The sequence below is a fragment of the Dermochelys coriacea genome, chromosome 11, assembly GCF_009764565.3.
Source record: "Dermochelys coriacea isolate rDerCor1 chromosome 11, rDerCor1.pri.v4, whole genome shotgun sequence".
Lineage (NCBI taxonomy): Eukaryota > Metazoa > Chordata > Testudines > Dermochelyidae > Dermochelys > Dermochelys coriacea.
Window position 1 is genome coordinate 17,113,165 of NC_050078.2, and position 17,592 is coordinate 17,130,756.

At 37.6% G+C, this 17,592-nt stretch overlaps 1 protein-coding gene across 6 annotated transcripts in view; it reads left to right on the plus strand.

The window, feature by feature from the left end:
- SLC35F5 (solute carrier family 35 member F5) overlaps positions 1–17,592 on the plus strand; it is a 62,935-nt gene that overhangs the window by 23,774 nt on the left and 21,569 nt on the right. For 5 of the 6 annotated variants that reach the window (XR_006277895.1, XM_043505019.1, XM_043505020.1 and 2 more), the window contains 8 exons: positions 2,631–2,774; positions 8,228–8,290; positions 9,160–9,241; positions 10,537–10,727; positions 12,700–12,781; positions 14,586–14,673; positions 16,156–16,220; positions 16,607–16,711. Coding sequence is in view for 5 of the 6 variants with exons in the window: in XM_043505019.1 (XP_043360954.1) it covers positions 2,631–2,774; positions 8,228–8,290; positions 9,160–9,241; positions 10,537–10,727; positions 12,700–12,781; positions 14,586–14,673; positions 16,156–16,220; positions 16,607–16,711 (820 nt within the window). In the remaining variant the exon portion in view is untranslated. The remainder of the gene's footprint in view (positions 1–2,630; positions 2,775–8,227; positions 8,291–9,159; positions 9,242–10,536; positions 10,728–12,699; positions 12,782–14,585; positions 14,674–16,155; positions 16,221–16,606; positions 16,712–17,592) is intronic. The other variant, XM_043505021.1, reaches the window with a different exon arrangement.

The window sequence follows — 17,592 nt, forward strand, 5'->3', positions numbered from 1 at the left end:
GCTAACAGCAGGGAACATTTCTGTTCAGCCTTAGGCAAACAGCCCAGCAGGAACGGGCACCTCTGAATGTCACCTTAAGAAAAGCACCCTATTTCAACCAGGTGACCATGAATAATATCACTCTCCTGAGGATAACATAGAGAGATAAAGAACGGATGTTGTTTGAACGCCAGCAAACATACACTGCAATGCTTTGTTCTACAATGATTCCCGAGTACGTGCTATTGGCCTGGAGTGCTAAAGTGTCCTACCATGGTGGATGGAATAAGGCTGCCTTCCCCAGAAACCTTTTGCAAAGGCTTTGGGAGTATATCCAGGAGAGCCACGAATGCCAGGGCAAATTAATCATTAAACATGCTGGCTTTTAAACCTTGTATAATATTTTAAAAGGTACACTCACCAGAGGTCCCTTCTCCGCCTGGCCGGTCCAGGAGGCAGCCTTGGGTGGGTTTGGGGGGTACTGGCTCCAGGGTGAGAAACAGTTCCTGGATGTCGGGGAAACCCGTTTCTCCGCTTGTTTGCTGTGAGCTATCTACAACCTCCTCATCGTCTTCCTCGTCCCCAAAACCTGCTTCCGTGTTGCCTCCATCTCCATTGAAGGAGTCAAACAACACGGTTGGGGTAGTGGTGGCTGAACCCCCTAAAATGGCGTGCAGTTCATCATAGAAGCGGCATGTTTGGGGCTCTGACCCGGAGCGGCCATTCGCCTCTCTGGTTTTCTGATAGGCTTGCCTAGCTCCTTAAGTTTCACGCGGCACTGCTTCGGGTCCCTGTTATGGCCTCTGTCCTTCATGCCCTGGGAGATTTTCACAAATGTTTTGGCATTTTGAAAACTGGAACGTAGTTCTGATAGCATGGATTCCTCTCCCCATACAGCGATCAGATCCCATACCTCCCGTTCGGTCCATGCTGGAGCTCTTTTGCAATTCTGGGACTCCATCATGGTCACCTCTGCTGAGGAGCTCTGCTTGGTCACCTGCAGCTTGCCACACTGGCCAAACAGGAAATTGAAGTTCAAAAGTTCGCGGGCATTTTCCTGTCTACCTGGTCAGTGCATCTGAGTTGAGAGTGCTGTCCAGAGCGGTCACAATGGAGCACTCTGGGATAGCTCCTGGAGGCCAATATCATCTAATTGCGTCCATAGTACCCCAAAATCGACCCAGCAAAACTGATTTCAGTGCTAATCCCCTTGTCGGGGATGGAGTAAGGAAATCTATCTTAATAGCCCTTTAAGTCGAAAAAAAGAGCTTTGTCATGTGAACGGGTGCAGGGTTAAATCGATTCAACCTCAATGTCTAGTGTAGATCAGGGCTAACGGACGTATTGGAGCATAAGCTTTCGCGGGTGAATACCCACTTCGTCGGATGTATGACTGCATACATGAAACGTGCATGTGTCTTCACCGAACGTGCAGCTGTGCTAATGTAGTACTTCTTTCTAGTGTAGACCTGCCCCTAGTCTACAGTGGTTGTTTTGATAGCTAGGTATTCAGTATTCATGCTGTATGAATAATTGACTTTTTTTTTTGTTTTGGTTCCAGGGAAAACCCAAACTGGAATTTTTGCTGAATTGAAAAGTTGGAAAAAAAAAAAAATTTGGGTCAATTGAAACATTTTGTTTAGGTTTGGGGCATTTTCAACTTTTTGTCTTAAGAGCAAAGGAAATTTAAAAACAAAGGGTCTAGATTCACAAAACCATCGAGATTGTGGGGCCCCTCTTATACCTTATAGCCTAGGATCTGGGAAACCTGTGTCAAGTTCCTGCTCCAGAAGAGGATGTAGTCATGCATCCGACAAAGTGGGTATTCACCTGCGAAAGCTTATGCTCCAATACGTCTGTTAGTTTATAAGGTGCCACAGGACTCTTTGTCACTTGAACCAACAAGTATTTTTATTTTTTAGTTAGGGAATCAAAACCTGATTTATTTATTATTATATCGGTTAAAAAAAATGCCAAGTATTGCCACAGGGAGCAGGTAATCTAGTTATATCCTTAAAAGTTAGTCTGTATAATGAACCTGTCATTCTAACTTTACACTTCAGATTTTATGAAACTACTGCCTGTAGCCTGTTAGGGAAAATTATTATGGCTATATTTGTTCCCATTCTGAAAAATCAGCAATGTTGCTGTTAATAGACTAAAAGACTATTATAAGTAGTTAAGGATCACTATTGCTTAATTGTGGTTTTTAAACAATGCTAACATGTTTACAAATGAAGATTGACTTGATACAGCTTTGAAACTTTACCAAGAGGAAGAAAAATGTTGCTTTTAACCATCTTGATTTAAATGAAACAAGCACAGAAACGGTTTCCTTACCTTGTCAAATCTTTTTTTAACTTTTCCTTTGTTTTAGTAGTTAAACACAGTACTGTATTTTTTTTTGTTTTTGTTTTGTTTTTGTTTCCTCTGCTGCTGCCTGATCGTGTATTTCCGGTTCCAAATGAGGTGTGTGGTTGACCAGTCAGTTCGTAGCTCTGGTGTTCATAATTCTGAGATTCTATTGTATGTATTTTGACTTCACGAAGACCTGCTGGGCTGATTTGGCCTTGAAAAGCACTGATTAATTGAGAAGTCACATGAGTCATTAGTAATTATGAAGACTATAACTATTTATTTTCATTCTGCAGTATGTTTTTTCGAAGTACGAGAAACCTTTTTTCAGTACCTTTGCAAAAACATCCATGTTTATTCTATACCTCTTGGGATTTATTGTTTGGAAACCATGGAGGCAACAGTGTACACGTGGATTTCGTGGAAGGCATGCAGCTTTTGTAAGTATTTTTCAATCTAATAACCTACATATACACAATAATTCAAAGTTTTAAAGGGGAGGGGAATTGAGGGTTAGTGTACATTACTTTGCTGATAGTGATATTGGCAAGGCTCCCGACTGGAGATGCCCATTATGCCAGAAAAAATTCTTTACCCAGCATAGTTAAGCCACCACCCTGAACATTAGTTTTACTGGCAACAACAATTTTGACATTATAAGTTGCATCTACATGGGGTTTTTTTACTGTCATATCTGTGTCAGTTAGAGGTTTGGTTTTGTTGGTTTTTTCCTCTCCTCCTTGTCTTGCCTGTCAACATAGCTATGCTGGCAAAACTTTGTAGTATAAATCTGGCCTTACAATAACTTAAGCTAAACTCCAGATGTTAAGTGAATCAAATACTGATTTCATTAAAATACCATTACAAACTGAACAGACAGAAATGGTAATTGCAGGTTGTACAATTGAGTCTATACCTGGAACTCTATACTTTAACATTATGATTTGTCACTTTTTATATCCAGTTTCTTCAGATTAATTCTGACTAGCATGTTTAGAGACTACAATCGCCCTTTTTTCAGCTCATGTTCAGGAACTTGGTAGAATGAGTTTTAGTTTTCTGTCACCAACTAAATGTATTTGTAGGGTTTTATGTTGTTAAACATCTGTGTAGACAAAGACTCTGCTCACGTTATGGTGGGCATGTTTTACATTCAGATTTGGTGTTTGATATTAAATTCAGTGTCTAAATTGGGGTGGGCAAATATTTTGGCTCGAGGGCTACATCAGAGTGCAAAACTGTATGGAGAGCCAGGTAGGGAAGGCTGTGTCTCCCCAAACAGCCGGCCCCCTGACCGCCCCCTCCCAGGACCCCGCCCCTAACCACCCCCAAGGATTCCACCCCCATCTAACCTAACCTCCCCTGTTCCCCGTCGTCCCCCCCAGAACCTCTACCCTATCCAATTGCCCCTGTTCCATGATGGCCCCCCCCAAGACCCCACCCCCATCCAACCCCCCCTGCTTCCTGACTGCCCCCCAGGATTTCCTGCCCCTTATCCAACCCCTCGGCCCCCTTACCATGCCGCTCAGAACAGCATGTCTGGGAGCCATGTCGGAGCCAGATACACTGCCATGCTGCCCTGCATGAGCATGCTGCCCGCGTGGCGGTGTGGCTACAGGGGAGGGGGGACAGCCGGGGAGGGGCTGGGGGCTAGCCTCCCGGGCCAGGAGCTCAGGGGCCGGGCAGGACGGTCCCGCGGGCTGTAGTTTGCCCAACTCTGGTCTAAAGACTCTAAACTCTCATGAGAGGCTTGGAACTAACCTCATGTTGCAAAGGCATAGAAGCAATTCCAGAGGAAATTCCAGAAGACTAGAAAAGTGCTAATAAAGCAGGCAGAATCACCTGGGTAACTGTATGTCCATTAGCCTGACATCAATCCTAGGCAAAACAATGCAAAAGCAATACAGGATTCAATGGATAAAGAATTAACAGATAGGAATATAATTAGTGCTAGCTAACATGGTTTTGTGAAAAATAGGTCTTGTGAACCCTGATTTGAGTCTTTGAGATGACAAATGTGGTTGATAAAGGTAACAGCATAGATGTAATGTACTTAACTTTTGTAAGGTGTTTGACTAATCGTGCAACATTCTGATTAAAAACAACTGTACTATAGAAAGAGAGCACACATTAAAGAGATTAAGAACTACTAACTGATCTCTCAAAAAGTAGTTGTCAATGGAGAATCATCTTTGAATGGGGTTGCTTTTAGTGGGGTGCTGCAAGGTTTGCTACTGGATGTGACGACATTCAACATTGTTTTCAGTGATCTGGAAGTAAATATAAAATCACTGGTGATAAAATTTGTGGATGACACACAGATGGGCAGAGTGGTAGATAATGATGAGGACAAAGCAGTCATACCTATTCATCTGGATGGCTTGGTAATCTGGGCCTGTTCCAAAAAATGTATTTGAATATGGCCAGATGCAAAGTTATGCACTTAAGAACAAGGAACACAGTCCAAAACCTGCACAATGGGGAATGATGTCTTGGAAAAAAGTGATTCTGAAAAGGATTTAGGGGACATAGTGGACAAGCAACTGAACATGTGCTCCATATGCAATTCACATTAGATCTTTTTGCCAGATGCGTGACTGTAGGAACAGTGAAGGGACTTTACCTCTGTATACAGTGTTGGTGAGTCCTAAATAAGAATAATGCATACCATTCTGGTGTCAACATTTTAACATGTCAAAAAACTAGAGAATGCTCAGAAAAGAGCCACAAAAGTGAAATGAAAGCTGGAAGAAGTGCCTTCCTTAAAAATCTCAATCTACTTAGTTTATTGAGAGGAAGATTTGAGAGGTAACTTGACTATGGTGTCTAAGTACTTTCTTGGGGAGAAAATACTGAGTATGAAAAGGCTCTTCAATCTCTGGAGAAAGGCATAATAAGAACTAATGGATGAAGCCAGACAAATTCATTTTTAACAGTGGGTGTGATTGACTGTTGGAACAAACTACCAAGGGATGTTGTGAATTGTTCATCTCTTGATGTTTTTCATATCATGACTGTATGCCTTTGTTGAAGATACGCTTTAGTTCACTACAAGTTAGTCGATTTAGTGCAGCAGTAACTGACCTTCGATACACAGGACATCTGACCAGATGATTTAATGATCTTCTTCTGGTTTTATAATCTATGAAAGAAGTAAAAATAGTGCATAAATCTCTCTCAGATTAATTTAAATTTGAAGAGTAGGTTTTGGTGGAATAGTGTAGATCAGGGGTCGGCAACCTGGCACGCAGCCCATCCGGGTAATCCGCTGGTGGGCTGTAAGACATTTTGTTTACATTGGCCATCCACAGGCATGGCCCCCTGCAGCTCCCAGTGGACGTGTGCCAAAGGTTGCTGACCCCTGGTGTAGATCTAGCTAGAGTTCTTCAGTCTTTCTGGCTGTTTCCTCTTAGATACAGGGAGGGACCAAGAGAACAACTTCATTTATTTGTTAAAAACACAATAGATTTTTGTTAGGTAAACGATACGTTCCACTGAGTCTGGGAAATATAATGTCTTTTGGGGCTTTTTATGGTTTTAAAAAAGTTTTGACATTTTTGTTTTTGGGTGCTTTTTTGAAATGTGCTCTGTATACTGTAACTATTCATTTTTCATCACTCATTTTAATAATGTGTAGAAAGGATCTAGTGCTTGGGAATTGGTTTTATACTTGAAGATAGGATAGACTTGATACTCTGAAGTGAAAAATGACCTGGCTAGCTTAGAAAGCCATTGATGGCAGCATATTTCCGAAGTACGATGTAGAGATAGGATTATTGCATTAAGTTGGGGGTGAGGCAAGTTTTTCTTGGGAGCAGGGGAAGAAGGTTATTTTGTAACTGAGTAATTTCATGTAAACATCTTGTTACCAGGGTGGATTTGATTTAAATCAAATTGATACAAATCGCTAGTCAGGAAGACTTGATTTAATCATGGATTTCTACATAAAAGTGCATTCTTGTCAGTTGTTATAACCTTAATACATATTCTTCACAACTCACAGATAGCTGTAGGTTTCATTTTTAGAAGGTACACACTATAAATTTTCAAAGTGATTTATTTTGAAAATTTTTCAGATTAGTTTTACAGCTATATCAGAAAATGAATGAATGTTTGGTTATTTCATTTATCAAAGGTAATTGAAGCAGATAGTTCACCTCCCAATGACTTCATAAGTCATAAATATCTCCAATTCAATAGTCGTTAATTTGGAGGATTTCCTTGCCATCCTGTATTAGGAGAAGAACATCACCGGACAGACATTTAAATTGTTTTATTTAACGAAAACAACATTATGTATTCTGGATTTTTTTTTCTTCAACAGCAAACATAATACTTTAACAAAAGAAGCATATGAATTTAGTTAAACATTTCTTTTTTTTAAAATCAAGGTTGTTTTTTGTTTTGTTTTTAACTAAAAAACAGTTAAGTAAAATTTAAACAAACAAAAATTAAATCTACTATGTCAGCCAGGTCAACATGAAAAATTTAAAATATTGGCTTCTGCAGCAGACTTCACCTTCATTTTCCTGTTTGTTCATAATCTAGAAAAGAAGAACAAGCTTTCCTGCTTTTTCAGGTCCCAAATGATTTCTCAATTTGGAATTAATTAATTAACTAATGGGAGCTGCTGGAAGCGGCGGCCAGTACGTCCTCGGCCCGTGCCGCTTCCAGCAGCTCCCATTGGCCTGGAGCAGTGAACCGTGGCCACTGGGAGCCGTGATCGACCGAACCTGCGGACGCAGCAGGTAAACAAACCAGCCAGGCCCGCCAGGGGCTTTCCCTGCACAAGCGGTGGAACAAGTTTGGGAACCACTGTTCTAGACTGAGCACTGAGTCCCCTTGGGTAGATAGAAAGATTAACCTAAATCTATATAGAAGCCAGTGGAATCCCATAAGATTGGGTCCCTAATCCATGAACTATTGGAACTCACTTACAAAATTTTTCTTAAACATTACATGAATGTTGTCTCGTACTATAGAATTCAGAGTAGCAGCCGTGTTAGTCTGTATTCGCAAAAAAGAAAAGGAGTACTTGTGGTACCTTAGAGACGAACACATTTATTTGAGCATAAGCTTTCGTGAGCTACAGCTCACTTCCTCGGATGCATTTGGTGGAAAATACAGTGGGGAGATTTATATACACACACAGAGAACATGAAACAATGGGTTTTATCATTACTCTCCTTACAGTGTGTATGATAAAACCTATTGTTTCATGTTCTCTGTGTGTGTATATAAATCTCCCCACTGTATTTTCCACCGAATGCATCCGATGAAGTGAGCTGTAGCTCACGAAAGTTTATGCTCAAATAAATTTGTTAGTCTCTAAAATGCCACAAGTACTCCTTTTCTTTTATACTATAGAATTAGCATTCATAATCCCTATTCCATGATGAGATATCTTTGAGCTATAACATGTCTTAATTAAAGTTATCTTTAGATAGGTTTTTTTCCCTCATAAAGCATTTTATCAAAAAAAATCTGATTTAAATAAAAATCTGACTTTTTTTTTTATTTTTATCCACCTTGCTTGTTACTAAAAGCTGTACTATTAGACATTTGACTGTTTTAAAACAATGCTTTGTGCACCAACCTTAACCAACCTAATATATTTATAGACTTTAAATTCAATAATTCCTTCAGCATTTCTGATAATAGTTTGTGTGTTAAGCCAGTAGGGAATTGCTCTTTGCAGAACAAGACCTAGTTTTACTGTTGCTGATCTTCTCTGCTGGCTTGTAAAATATTAATAACTTTATAGTTATTTTTCCTTTTCAGTATTTTGTGACTAAACTATGGTAGACTACCATGTAAACATTTTTTACTTAGGATTTGATATTAAAATTTTACAATGACTTGTTAGAATTTTAAATGTAAAATCTCTCACTAGTTTGCAGATGCTGAAAGTTATTTTGCTGCTTGTACAACAGATAACACTGTAAACAGTTCTTTGGTAAGTCCCTTAATTTTTTTGTATGATTAAGACATCACTATGTTTGTCCATTATTTCCATCCTATCCTAAAAATTGTACACTTAAATTTGCAGGCATTCAGGAAATAAGATTAGTTACATTTCTCCTTTAATCAAAATGACTGAAAAGCATTTAGTTAAAATGGCAGTAATGTGTCATGAAAGAAATAGTGCTACGCACAGTGGGAGATGTGGGATCTCTCTGAAATAGAACATATTAATTGAATTTAGATTGGACTATGAAAGAAATATCATAGTGTGTCATACAAGGAAAACATTCCCAGGTTCAGTTCAATTTTTGCAAAGCCAAATGTGGAGAGCCAGTGATAAATCCAAACAGCCTTCAAATCTAAGGCCGTACAACAGTGATTCAGCTGGAGGTGAACACATTAACATATCATGATCTCACCTTACAACTTGAAAGAGAAATAAACTCTCTGAAATAAACTCTAGCCAGGTTTACCATATAGGTGATTTTTGTCAGTCTTCATTTTTAAATCTTGTTGGGACTTGCATGGTGGTTGCTATATTTGGACTGGTCTAAAATATTAGCTTGTTAGAAGATTTTTTTTTTTTTAAAAAAAAAAGGGTTTACTTAATGGATTTAAAATCTATTCTAATATAGATTGGTCATGTATTTTTATGTGTTCTAGAAAGTTGAAATATCTTAGTAGTAGTGAAAAGACTTGGTAGAGCGATCGTGATACTGCTTAAAAATTCTGACTGTCTTGCTATTTCATGGAACTTGTTTTTCCTTTAGTATTTTGTTTCCAGGTATCCTAAGATAAGTTTTGCTAACAATTTCAATGTTCTGTTTAACTGCATATGCTACTTGTCCTGCTGCATTTCAGAGTGAACCTTTGTATGTTCCTGTAAAGTTTCATGACTTACCAAGTGAAAAGAGTGGCAATGCTAATAGTGATACTGAAAAAAGTGAGTAAAGACTTCAGAATTTCAAAATGCTCTTTGGTACAGGGACTATTTTTGTGTCTGTATTGCCCCTGTTGTGGTTGCAGAGCTAGCTCCACCACTATCCTGTTCCTGATCTCTGTGAGCAAATCCCCTCGGGTGTCTGGCCTCATTCCTTTACCTTTCCTGGGGTGGAATTTTGGGATTTCTCCCCTCCCCCCCACCTTTAGAGTTGGCCTAAACTTAAAAGTAAGGTTAACAGCTACGTTGGTCAGGGTTTAAAAAAAACCATTTTAATGGATAGCTGGGCATATTGTCACTACTACAGTAATAGGTGCTATAGAAAAACCTAAGACACTGTTGTAATAGTATTGTTTATTAAATGAAAACAAAAACAATCTAACTCTTGTTTGTATATAAAAGTTACCTGTCTGATATAACTATTAGATTCTTTGACCCATTCTCCAAACCTGAATAATTCTCCAGATTCCTACTGAAACTTTGAGGATCTGTGTAACGCTCCTACTCTCAGAATGCTATATTGCAACCTTTTCTTATAGTTTAGCATAACTGTATGGGGTACTTTATACTGAGAAACACTAGCCAGACTCTTCAACAACACAAGATAGTTCCTCTTGCCTAGGGACTGTTTTTGTTGCCTCTGTATTCCCTGCTTGTCTAAAGAGCAAGAAATCAGGTGAAATCCTGGCCCCAGGGTGAAGTCATTGACTTCAGAGGGGCCAGGGCACCATCACAGGACTAGAAAATGGAAGTTCAAATCATTATCACACTGTCACTGAGCTCATTCTTTTGTTGTTAACTTAACCACTACTTGTGTTGTGGAATCTTTTTATTAGTTTAAATTGGTACAGGCAACATTGTAAGATCAAAAACATGACTTTAACATTCCCATGCATGCAAATTTGTGCAATTTTTAACATCTGATGTTAATTTCTTTAAAACAAAATTATTAGAACTTGAGCTATTGTGCATTATTAAAAATACAATGTGCATACAAAGTAGAGGGAAAAATAAAGTAACAGGCTTCATTGTCAAGTTTCAAAGGAGTTACTCTGAACAGACCATAATAATTATTTAAAACAATTATGAGGTCCTTTTTTCATAAGTACCCCATTAAGTGGCATAAAGACTATTTTGTTAAAAAAAGAACTAAAGCAAATCTTTTGTTGGAGGGAGAAGCTTCATGTCATGACTTGTGAACTGCTGTAATCAATGGGATCAAACATCACTTCTTTTTTTTTTCTGTGTAATAGAGTGAAAAGTTGAATGATCATGTGCCACTTTGTTTTTTCCTTAAGTTCCCAAAAAGCCTCGTGTAAGGTTCAGTAATGTTATGGAGATTCGACAACTCCCATCAAGCCATGCATTGGAAGCAAAGCTGTCTCGCATGTCATATCCAACTGTTAAGGAGCAGGAATCAATATTAAAAACTGTAGGGAAACTCACTGCAACGCAAGTAGCAAAAATCAGCTTTTTCTTTTGCTTTGTGGTATGTCCTTTGTTCTTTAAGAAAATTATTATGTATAGCTACAAATATCAAACTGTTCTACATAGTAATGAAAATGAACTTGTATTTAACTTTGGAGTGTGGTCTATTTTTTCAGTGTTTTTCTCATTTTATGTATATATGCTAAATACAGTATAACTTCTCTGATCTGCACTTCCCCAAAATGCAACTCTGAACAGTACAGTGGGTTTTCAGTGGCTTGCATTTAATTGTAGCACAGGTTCTACTGCTGGCAGGGCCGTTGTAAATTATGTCTTACTCCACTCTTCAGAATGGATGTGGTAAGTCACTCACTAGTCTTGCCTGGGCAGAAATCCAGGGTTACTTAAACACCAGCTGTTGTTTCTTCCTTGTATAGAGGAGTGGGGCCGAGCCCTGAGTGTACCCACAACTTTGTGGATATAGCATGTAGAACTGCCTTTCAGTTTCAAGGTGGAGAAGGAGAAAGGACTTGTAAATGCAGCTGTTGCTCTGCTCTCTTTTTGTGGAACCTCTTGAAAGCTGCCACCACATTATCTGTCTCATCCTGTGGCATTATACACAGCCATGCAGTGATGTGAAGATGTTTGTCTTGTGGCAGAGGATATCCTCAACTCTCCCCAATAAGAATAGATAGGGCTGCAAGATGTCGTTATCCTCATCAGCACTGGTCATCTTCACATACTTCTGCAGCAGTTCTCAATGTCATGGAAACACAGAGATGAGAGTGGCATGTTTCCTAAGAGCCAGGACTGAAGAGGAGGGTAACAAAGCAGTGGTGGCCCTTCCAACAGTGGCCCCATTGTACTGCTAGAGTCATTTTATTTAAATTTAAATAAATCTGGTTAAGAGCAAGCCACACATAGCTCTTAGGCCAGCAGGAGATACTTCATGGGTATAGCGGCTCAGGAGGTGGCTTTAACTGGTGTACTGACCAGAGGAAAGTGATCTGACAACCGGAATTTCTTGAGATGGATGCATGTATTGAGAAGATGTCCACAGAATTTAAAGGAAAACTAGTTGTATATTTCATGTATATGAGGGAGATTGTTACTTTATAATCTTTTTAAGATTTATTTTCTATTTATGCATATGTACTTAAAACTGTCTGGAATAAGATTGTTTCCTTTTTGTTTACGAACAAATTAAATGATACTGCTCTTGCTTTTGCAGTTGCTTCTAAAAGGTATCTTGGCTGCATCTACTTCTGTATTTTTCTTCTTGGTCATCATTCAAAAAGTAAACTCTTTTTGAAATAATTTTTGGGAGAATGGTAGCTTCACTAAGAACATCTTTAGGATAACCTTATTAATGAGCTCTTGCCCAAGACATGATCTAATATTTACTGTTTTACAAAGGATTTTACAAACATTTAATTCTCACAAAATACCTGTGAGATAATTGGTCTATGTATTTTATTATCTCTATTTTGGAGATGCTTGTTTGTTTATGTACTTAAGATGTTTTAGGACTCCAGTATATGAATATGAATAAGTGAGATGATAGTTAATTTAACCTTTTGAGGTTTATGGAAATAAGTAGTTTCTCTTAGTTTTTGAAAACCATTTCAAAGTGATGACTTCAGACTAAGTTGTTAGCTTTTTGGTTGTTGCTGACTTGCAGTTGCCATTTTCACTGATTTATCTCTAGTGTGCATTTTTTTTAGAGTCTGCAATAATTGCTTTATTGTAGATGCCGCTGAAACTGTTCAAGTTGCCTGTTTTCACCTCTGCTACTTAATGCCTCTGCCTCTTCTTAATAACAATTAGAAATTGATATTGTTATTTATAAGGCAAAAGGACTTGTGTGAAAGCCTTGTCCTGATTGATTTTTGTGTATGCTGGTTCAAGTGATATCTCTGGTAAATATAAAAAAATCTAAAAATTGTAGGAATTAATGCACAGGCAAAACAGACTGTTTTAATACCTTTTGTGATTATCCATTTATTCATTAAACTACTTTCCTTGTTCTGCAGTGGTTTTTGGCAAACTTCTCTTATCAAGAAGCACTCTTACATGCACAAGTTGCAATAGTTAATATCCTATCTTCAACCTCTGGTAAGATATGAAATGTGCATTGTAAGAGCTAGTGAAATAGCTGTTTATAAATTAAAGCTCTTTTTGTTATACTAGCACTAGTTCATTAAATTGACTATTATGTGCGTCTTTGAGAACGTAAAGTTTAAAAAACAAACATGATAGCTTAGACGTATTCCCTATATTGTTGGAAATTATTTTACTATCTATGTCTTACCACTTTGCAACTTGCATTCTTTTGTCTTTATATAGCTCTGCAAGTACCTTACATTTTTATAGTTAAGATACTTTTTGGACTGTAGTAGTTGCAAGGAAAGCTGAACTTTTAGGTGGCTGCAACTTACTGTTTTAAAAAAAAAATTTAAAAAAACCTTCACATAGAGAAGAAATTTTTGTTTTAAAAGTGAGCTACTTTTCTAGAATGCTCAGCCACACCTGAAATCGATGTACTGGATGCTCCTGACTATGAGAAGGATATTTTAAAAATTTTAGATTTATTACTTTTTTTCTTCAGCAGCTCTTGTGAAATCTAAATTTGAAATAATGCATTGAGCAGAACTTCGAGCATGCGCTGAATCTGAAACCAACAAAATTTTCTTGGGTTTTTTGTCTTTAAGCTGATCACGATTGCAGTTTCTATACACTCTTAAGTTTTAATTGGTATGAGAACAATAATAAAATTTACAATGTAATTTTTTTTTTTTTTTAATGGGCAAGGGGAAAGCAGTATGCCCCATAGACTATATGTAGTGAGTATTGTGGATGTGATCTGAACCAAATGGCCCAGCTGCTGTGCTGCAAAGAGCTGGTGATAATATGACAGGTCTGGGCTACAATAGCCCAAAGAAGGGTGGGAGTGAAAGTAATTTCAATGAAGGCTCTGCTGTATGCCCTGATACTGGTCACTGGAAGCATTAAGGATATAAATCTAATTTTAATTTTGTGAATTTTACACATGCAGATCTCCTTTTAAGAAAAAAAAAATCTGCTTTTGAACTGAAAACAAACAAACAAAAATGTAGCACCCTTTCAAGTTTGCAACATAAAAACAAAGGTTTCTTTTATACTGGAAAATTTGCAGGGGATGTCATAATTAGAACCAATCAATTCCACTGTTTGGAGGGATGAGAAGAAGTACCAAGCTACAGTGTTTTTAGGAAATGGTTAGTCCTGCCATTGAAGTGTCTTAATTTAAAACTATATGAGTGCTTTTTTTGTGTCTCATATTTCTATTGACTCAAACCGTAATCTGTCTCTACTATGGACATCAAGTTCTCTAAATAGGTTTTTTTTGTTTTTTTTACGTGTTCAGTGAGACTGTCTAATTTTATCATAGCATGGCAGACACAATTGCTCCCCAGTTTTGCTTTAATGTGTAATTAGATTTAGTCTTTCAAAGTTGATACTTACATTTATCGCAACCCAAAAATAGTGCATTGCTTTAGTTACTGCTATTTAAAAAGTGTAGTTCCAATATACACTGGTTTTGACACTAGCTGATTTTTTTAAAAAAAAGACTTAATTGAGTTTATTTCCTTTGCATGTTTAAATTGCAATCTTTATTTTTGTTAAATGTATTTTTACTTGTCTGGGGCATAGATTTTGAATTTCAATTTAGACACTGTAAACATTTCAGCAATACAAGAAAATTAGAGACAAATCTACGTACTAATTCTGTTGTAAAAATTCAGATTAAAAGTATGGAAACTAATCTGAAGTGATTAGACAACATTTAAATTAAATTGAGATAGTGGTAGTACAGTTTATTGAACAGGTTAGTAATAAAGCTTGAAAAGATGTTACACCTTTTTATTTTCTCTTACAGGACTTTTTACCTTAATCTTAGCTGCAGTGTTTCCAAGTAACAGTGGAGACCGGTTTACCCTTTCCAAACTGTTAGCTGTAGGTTTAAGGTAGGAATATGAACTCTTAATCTCCAACACCCCTTTTCTGACCCTACTCCTAAACAAGCTGGTATTTTTTTAAACTGTTTGAGAGAGTTCAATTTATTTGGTGAAGAATGTTATTTCAAGAGTAGCAGATCTTGGCAAGTTTTTTAAAGAAAATGAAATATAGAAGAGTGTCTGTTTAAAATTTCACTTTTTTTGACAGCTGTTCTGACCAGGAGTCTCCTCCCTTTAAATCAGAGGTTCTCAACTCTGGTCCAATGCTTGTTCAGGGAAAGCCCTGGCAGGCCGGACCGGTTTGTTTACCTGCCACGTCCGCAGGTTCGGCTGATCGTGGCTCCCACTGGCCGCAGTTTGCCACTCCAGGCCAATGGGGGCCGCAGAAAGCAGTGCAGGCCGTGGGATGTGCTGGCCACCCTCCCCGCAGGCCCCATTGGCCTGGAGCGGCGAACCGCAGCCAGTGGGACCTGCGATTGGCCGAACCGGAGGACGTGGCAAGTAAACAAACTGGCCCAGCCCGCCAGAGGCTTTCCCTGAACAAGCAGTGGACCGGAGTTGAGAACCACTGCTCTAAATATAAACCTTTTGTTAATAGAATTCCCTATATGCTAGTTACTGAAGACTAAGTAACCGAGGATTAAGGTTAAAACACTGCTGGAACCTTGTGGTGGTACTACTCTACTCTGGAATGACTTGTTTTGCTATATATTTTCACTTGAACCCATTTTTGGGTCAGATGACTTAGGGAGCTAATTTGAAGTTCAGCTAATTTTGACTTTCTTTTTAATGTTTGTGTCTGAAAGTTGTGTGCATGATACTTAAGTAACTTCTAAATATTTAGATGGGTTAGGGTATGGGTAATCTGGTTAGTTTCACAGTTTTGTTCTGCTATCATTCAAAACTCTCAGCTGTCAGATTTTTATAGATCTGCTCTGGAGTTTTTTTTTTCCTTCTCCACTATCGTCAGTGGAGTTTTGGTAAAGTATATAGTATATGACAATGGTGATATGCTTCAGATTCTTTTGTTTTATTAGTCAGATTGAATCTCAACTGTAATGGGCAGGGCATCTTTAAGCAATTATATTTTAATCATCATTTTAACCTAATTTAAGATAAGTATAGGATTTGGTTATAAAATTATTTGATAATTAATACTAAAACATTTTTCTTATTGCTAGTTAATTTTAGATTTTGTTTTAATGCAGCTGGAAAGCATTAGATGTTTAATGAAACTTAATATCTCATGTCAGCCTTGTTCTCACAAAGGCCTGATCCATAGTTCAGTGAAGTCAGTGCAAAGAATCACATTGATTTAATTGAGCTCTGGAGTAGGCCTTAAAGCACAGATTCACCAAAAGCTGGGTTCAGTCTAATTACAGACATCTGAAAACGGGTGTCTTTATTTGTTGCTGTGCGTGTGTGTGTGAGATTTAATTAAAAAAAAAAAAATCTGTGGTATGCCTAATAGTTGATGATGATTTTTCCTAGCATTGGCGGTGTAGTTCTTGTTAATCTCTCTGGGTCTGAGAAATCTCCAGGAAGAGGTACAATAGGTATATTAAATATTTTTTAAATTTATTCTGCAAATTGAAATACCAAGATAAATGTAACATGTTGGTTGATTTTTTTTTTAAACTGCTCAAAACTACAGGGTGGGAGAAGGAAATGTTGTATAAATCTGTCATGTATTAGACTCTGGAAGACTAACTGCTGAAAGTGGCTTGTTTTGAGGAATGCTTTTTATTAAATACCCTTTCAATATATGCATGCAGAGGGTCACATCTTCATAAGTTTCATTCATTTTATATAATAATGGATTCTATAGTAAACTATTACAATTAGAAAATTCCCCAGTAGAGGGATTTAAGTATAATAGTCAGATTCATAACACTATGCCTAACCCATTTTGTCTTCAAACAATATTTTTCATCTTTTACAGGTTCCCTGTGGTCTCTTGTAGGAGCAGTGCTGTATGCTGTCTATATAGTTATGATAAAAAGAAAAGTAGACAGAGAAGATAAGCTTGATATACCAATGTTCTTTGGTAAGAACAGCAATATTGTAATATAGCAATGACTATATTGAAAACAAAACTTTCATTTACAGAATGACTAAATCCCTTGCTCTTCAGGCCCCAATCTTGTAAACACTTAAACATTCATGTAAAGTTAAGCATATATGTGTTTGCAGGTTTAGGGCTTTAATCTTTGAGTATTGTCAGTACTAGTCCATTCTTAGGGCCTGATCCTGAGAAGTATTGAGCAGCAGCTCTCACTGTAGTCAATGGGAGTCTCAGGTGCTTGACACATCTCTGTGTAAGGCCATCAGTGATAAAATGAGTGACCCTCTGTTGCAAATTCCTGTGATGTATTTTTATATTGAATAAAAACTGGATTGGTATGCTGAAATTTTTGTTGTAGTGCAGGTTTTGTAGTGAGCAGTTCAATATGGTCACTCCACTTTGCAATGCCATAATTTCTGAAGTCCAAATTGTAAACCAGAAACCATATATTGTGCCATAGAGTCTTACTAACCTTCAAAAATATAGTGTTCTGTCCCTGCCTCTGAGCAGACTTAATAGCAAAGTGCTACTAGGAGTTTTCATATTAGTAAAATTTCAAATGTACTAATATATCATGAAATACAAATAAAACAAAATGATGAAATAAATGACCATAGTACATTTATGTTCAGTTGCTTGCTAATTCACAGAAATCAGTAATTTGCAGTGAATCTTCCAGTCTTTGTGCTAATTAGTGAGGCTTTAAGAAACTATCTGCAAAATTAGTAATCTGCAAAAATATCTACAAAAAGTGGAAACATGGATGAATTACAAAGGAGATGGACAAAAGAACGTTATAAGCATATAGGGACAAAATTAGAAAAGGGAAGGCACAAAATGAGTTACATCTAGCAAAGGACATG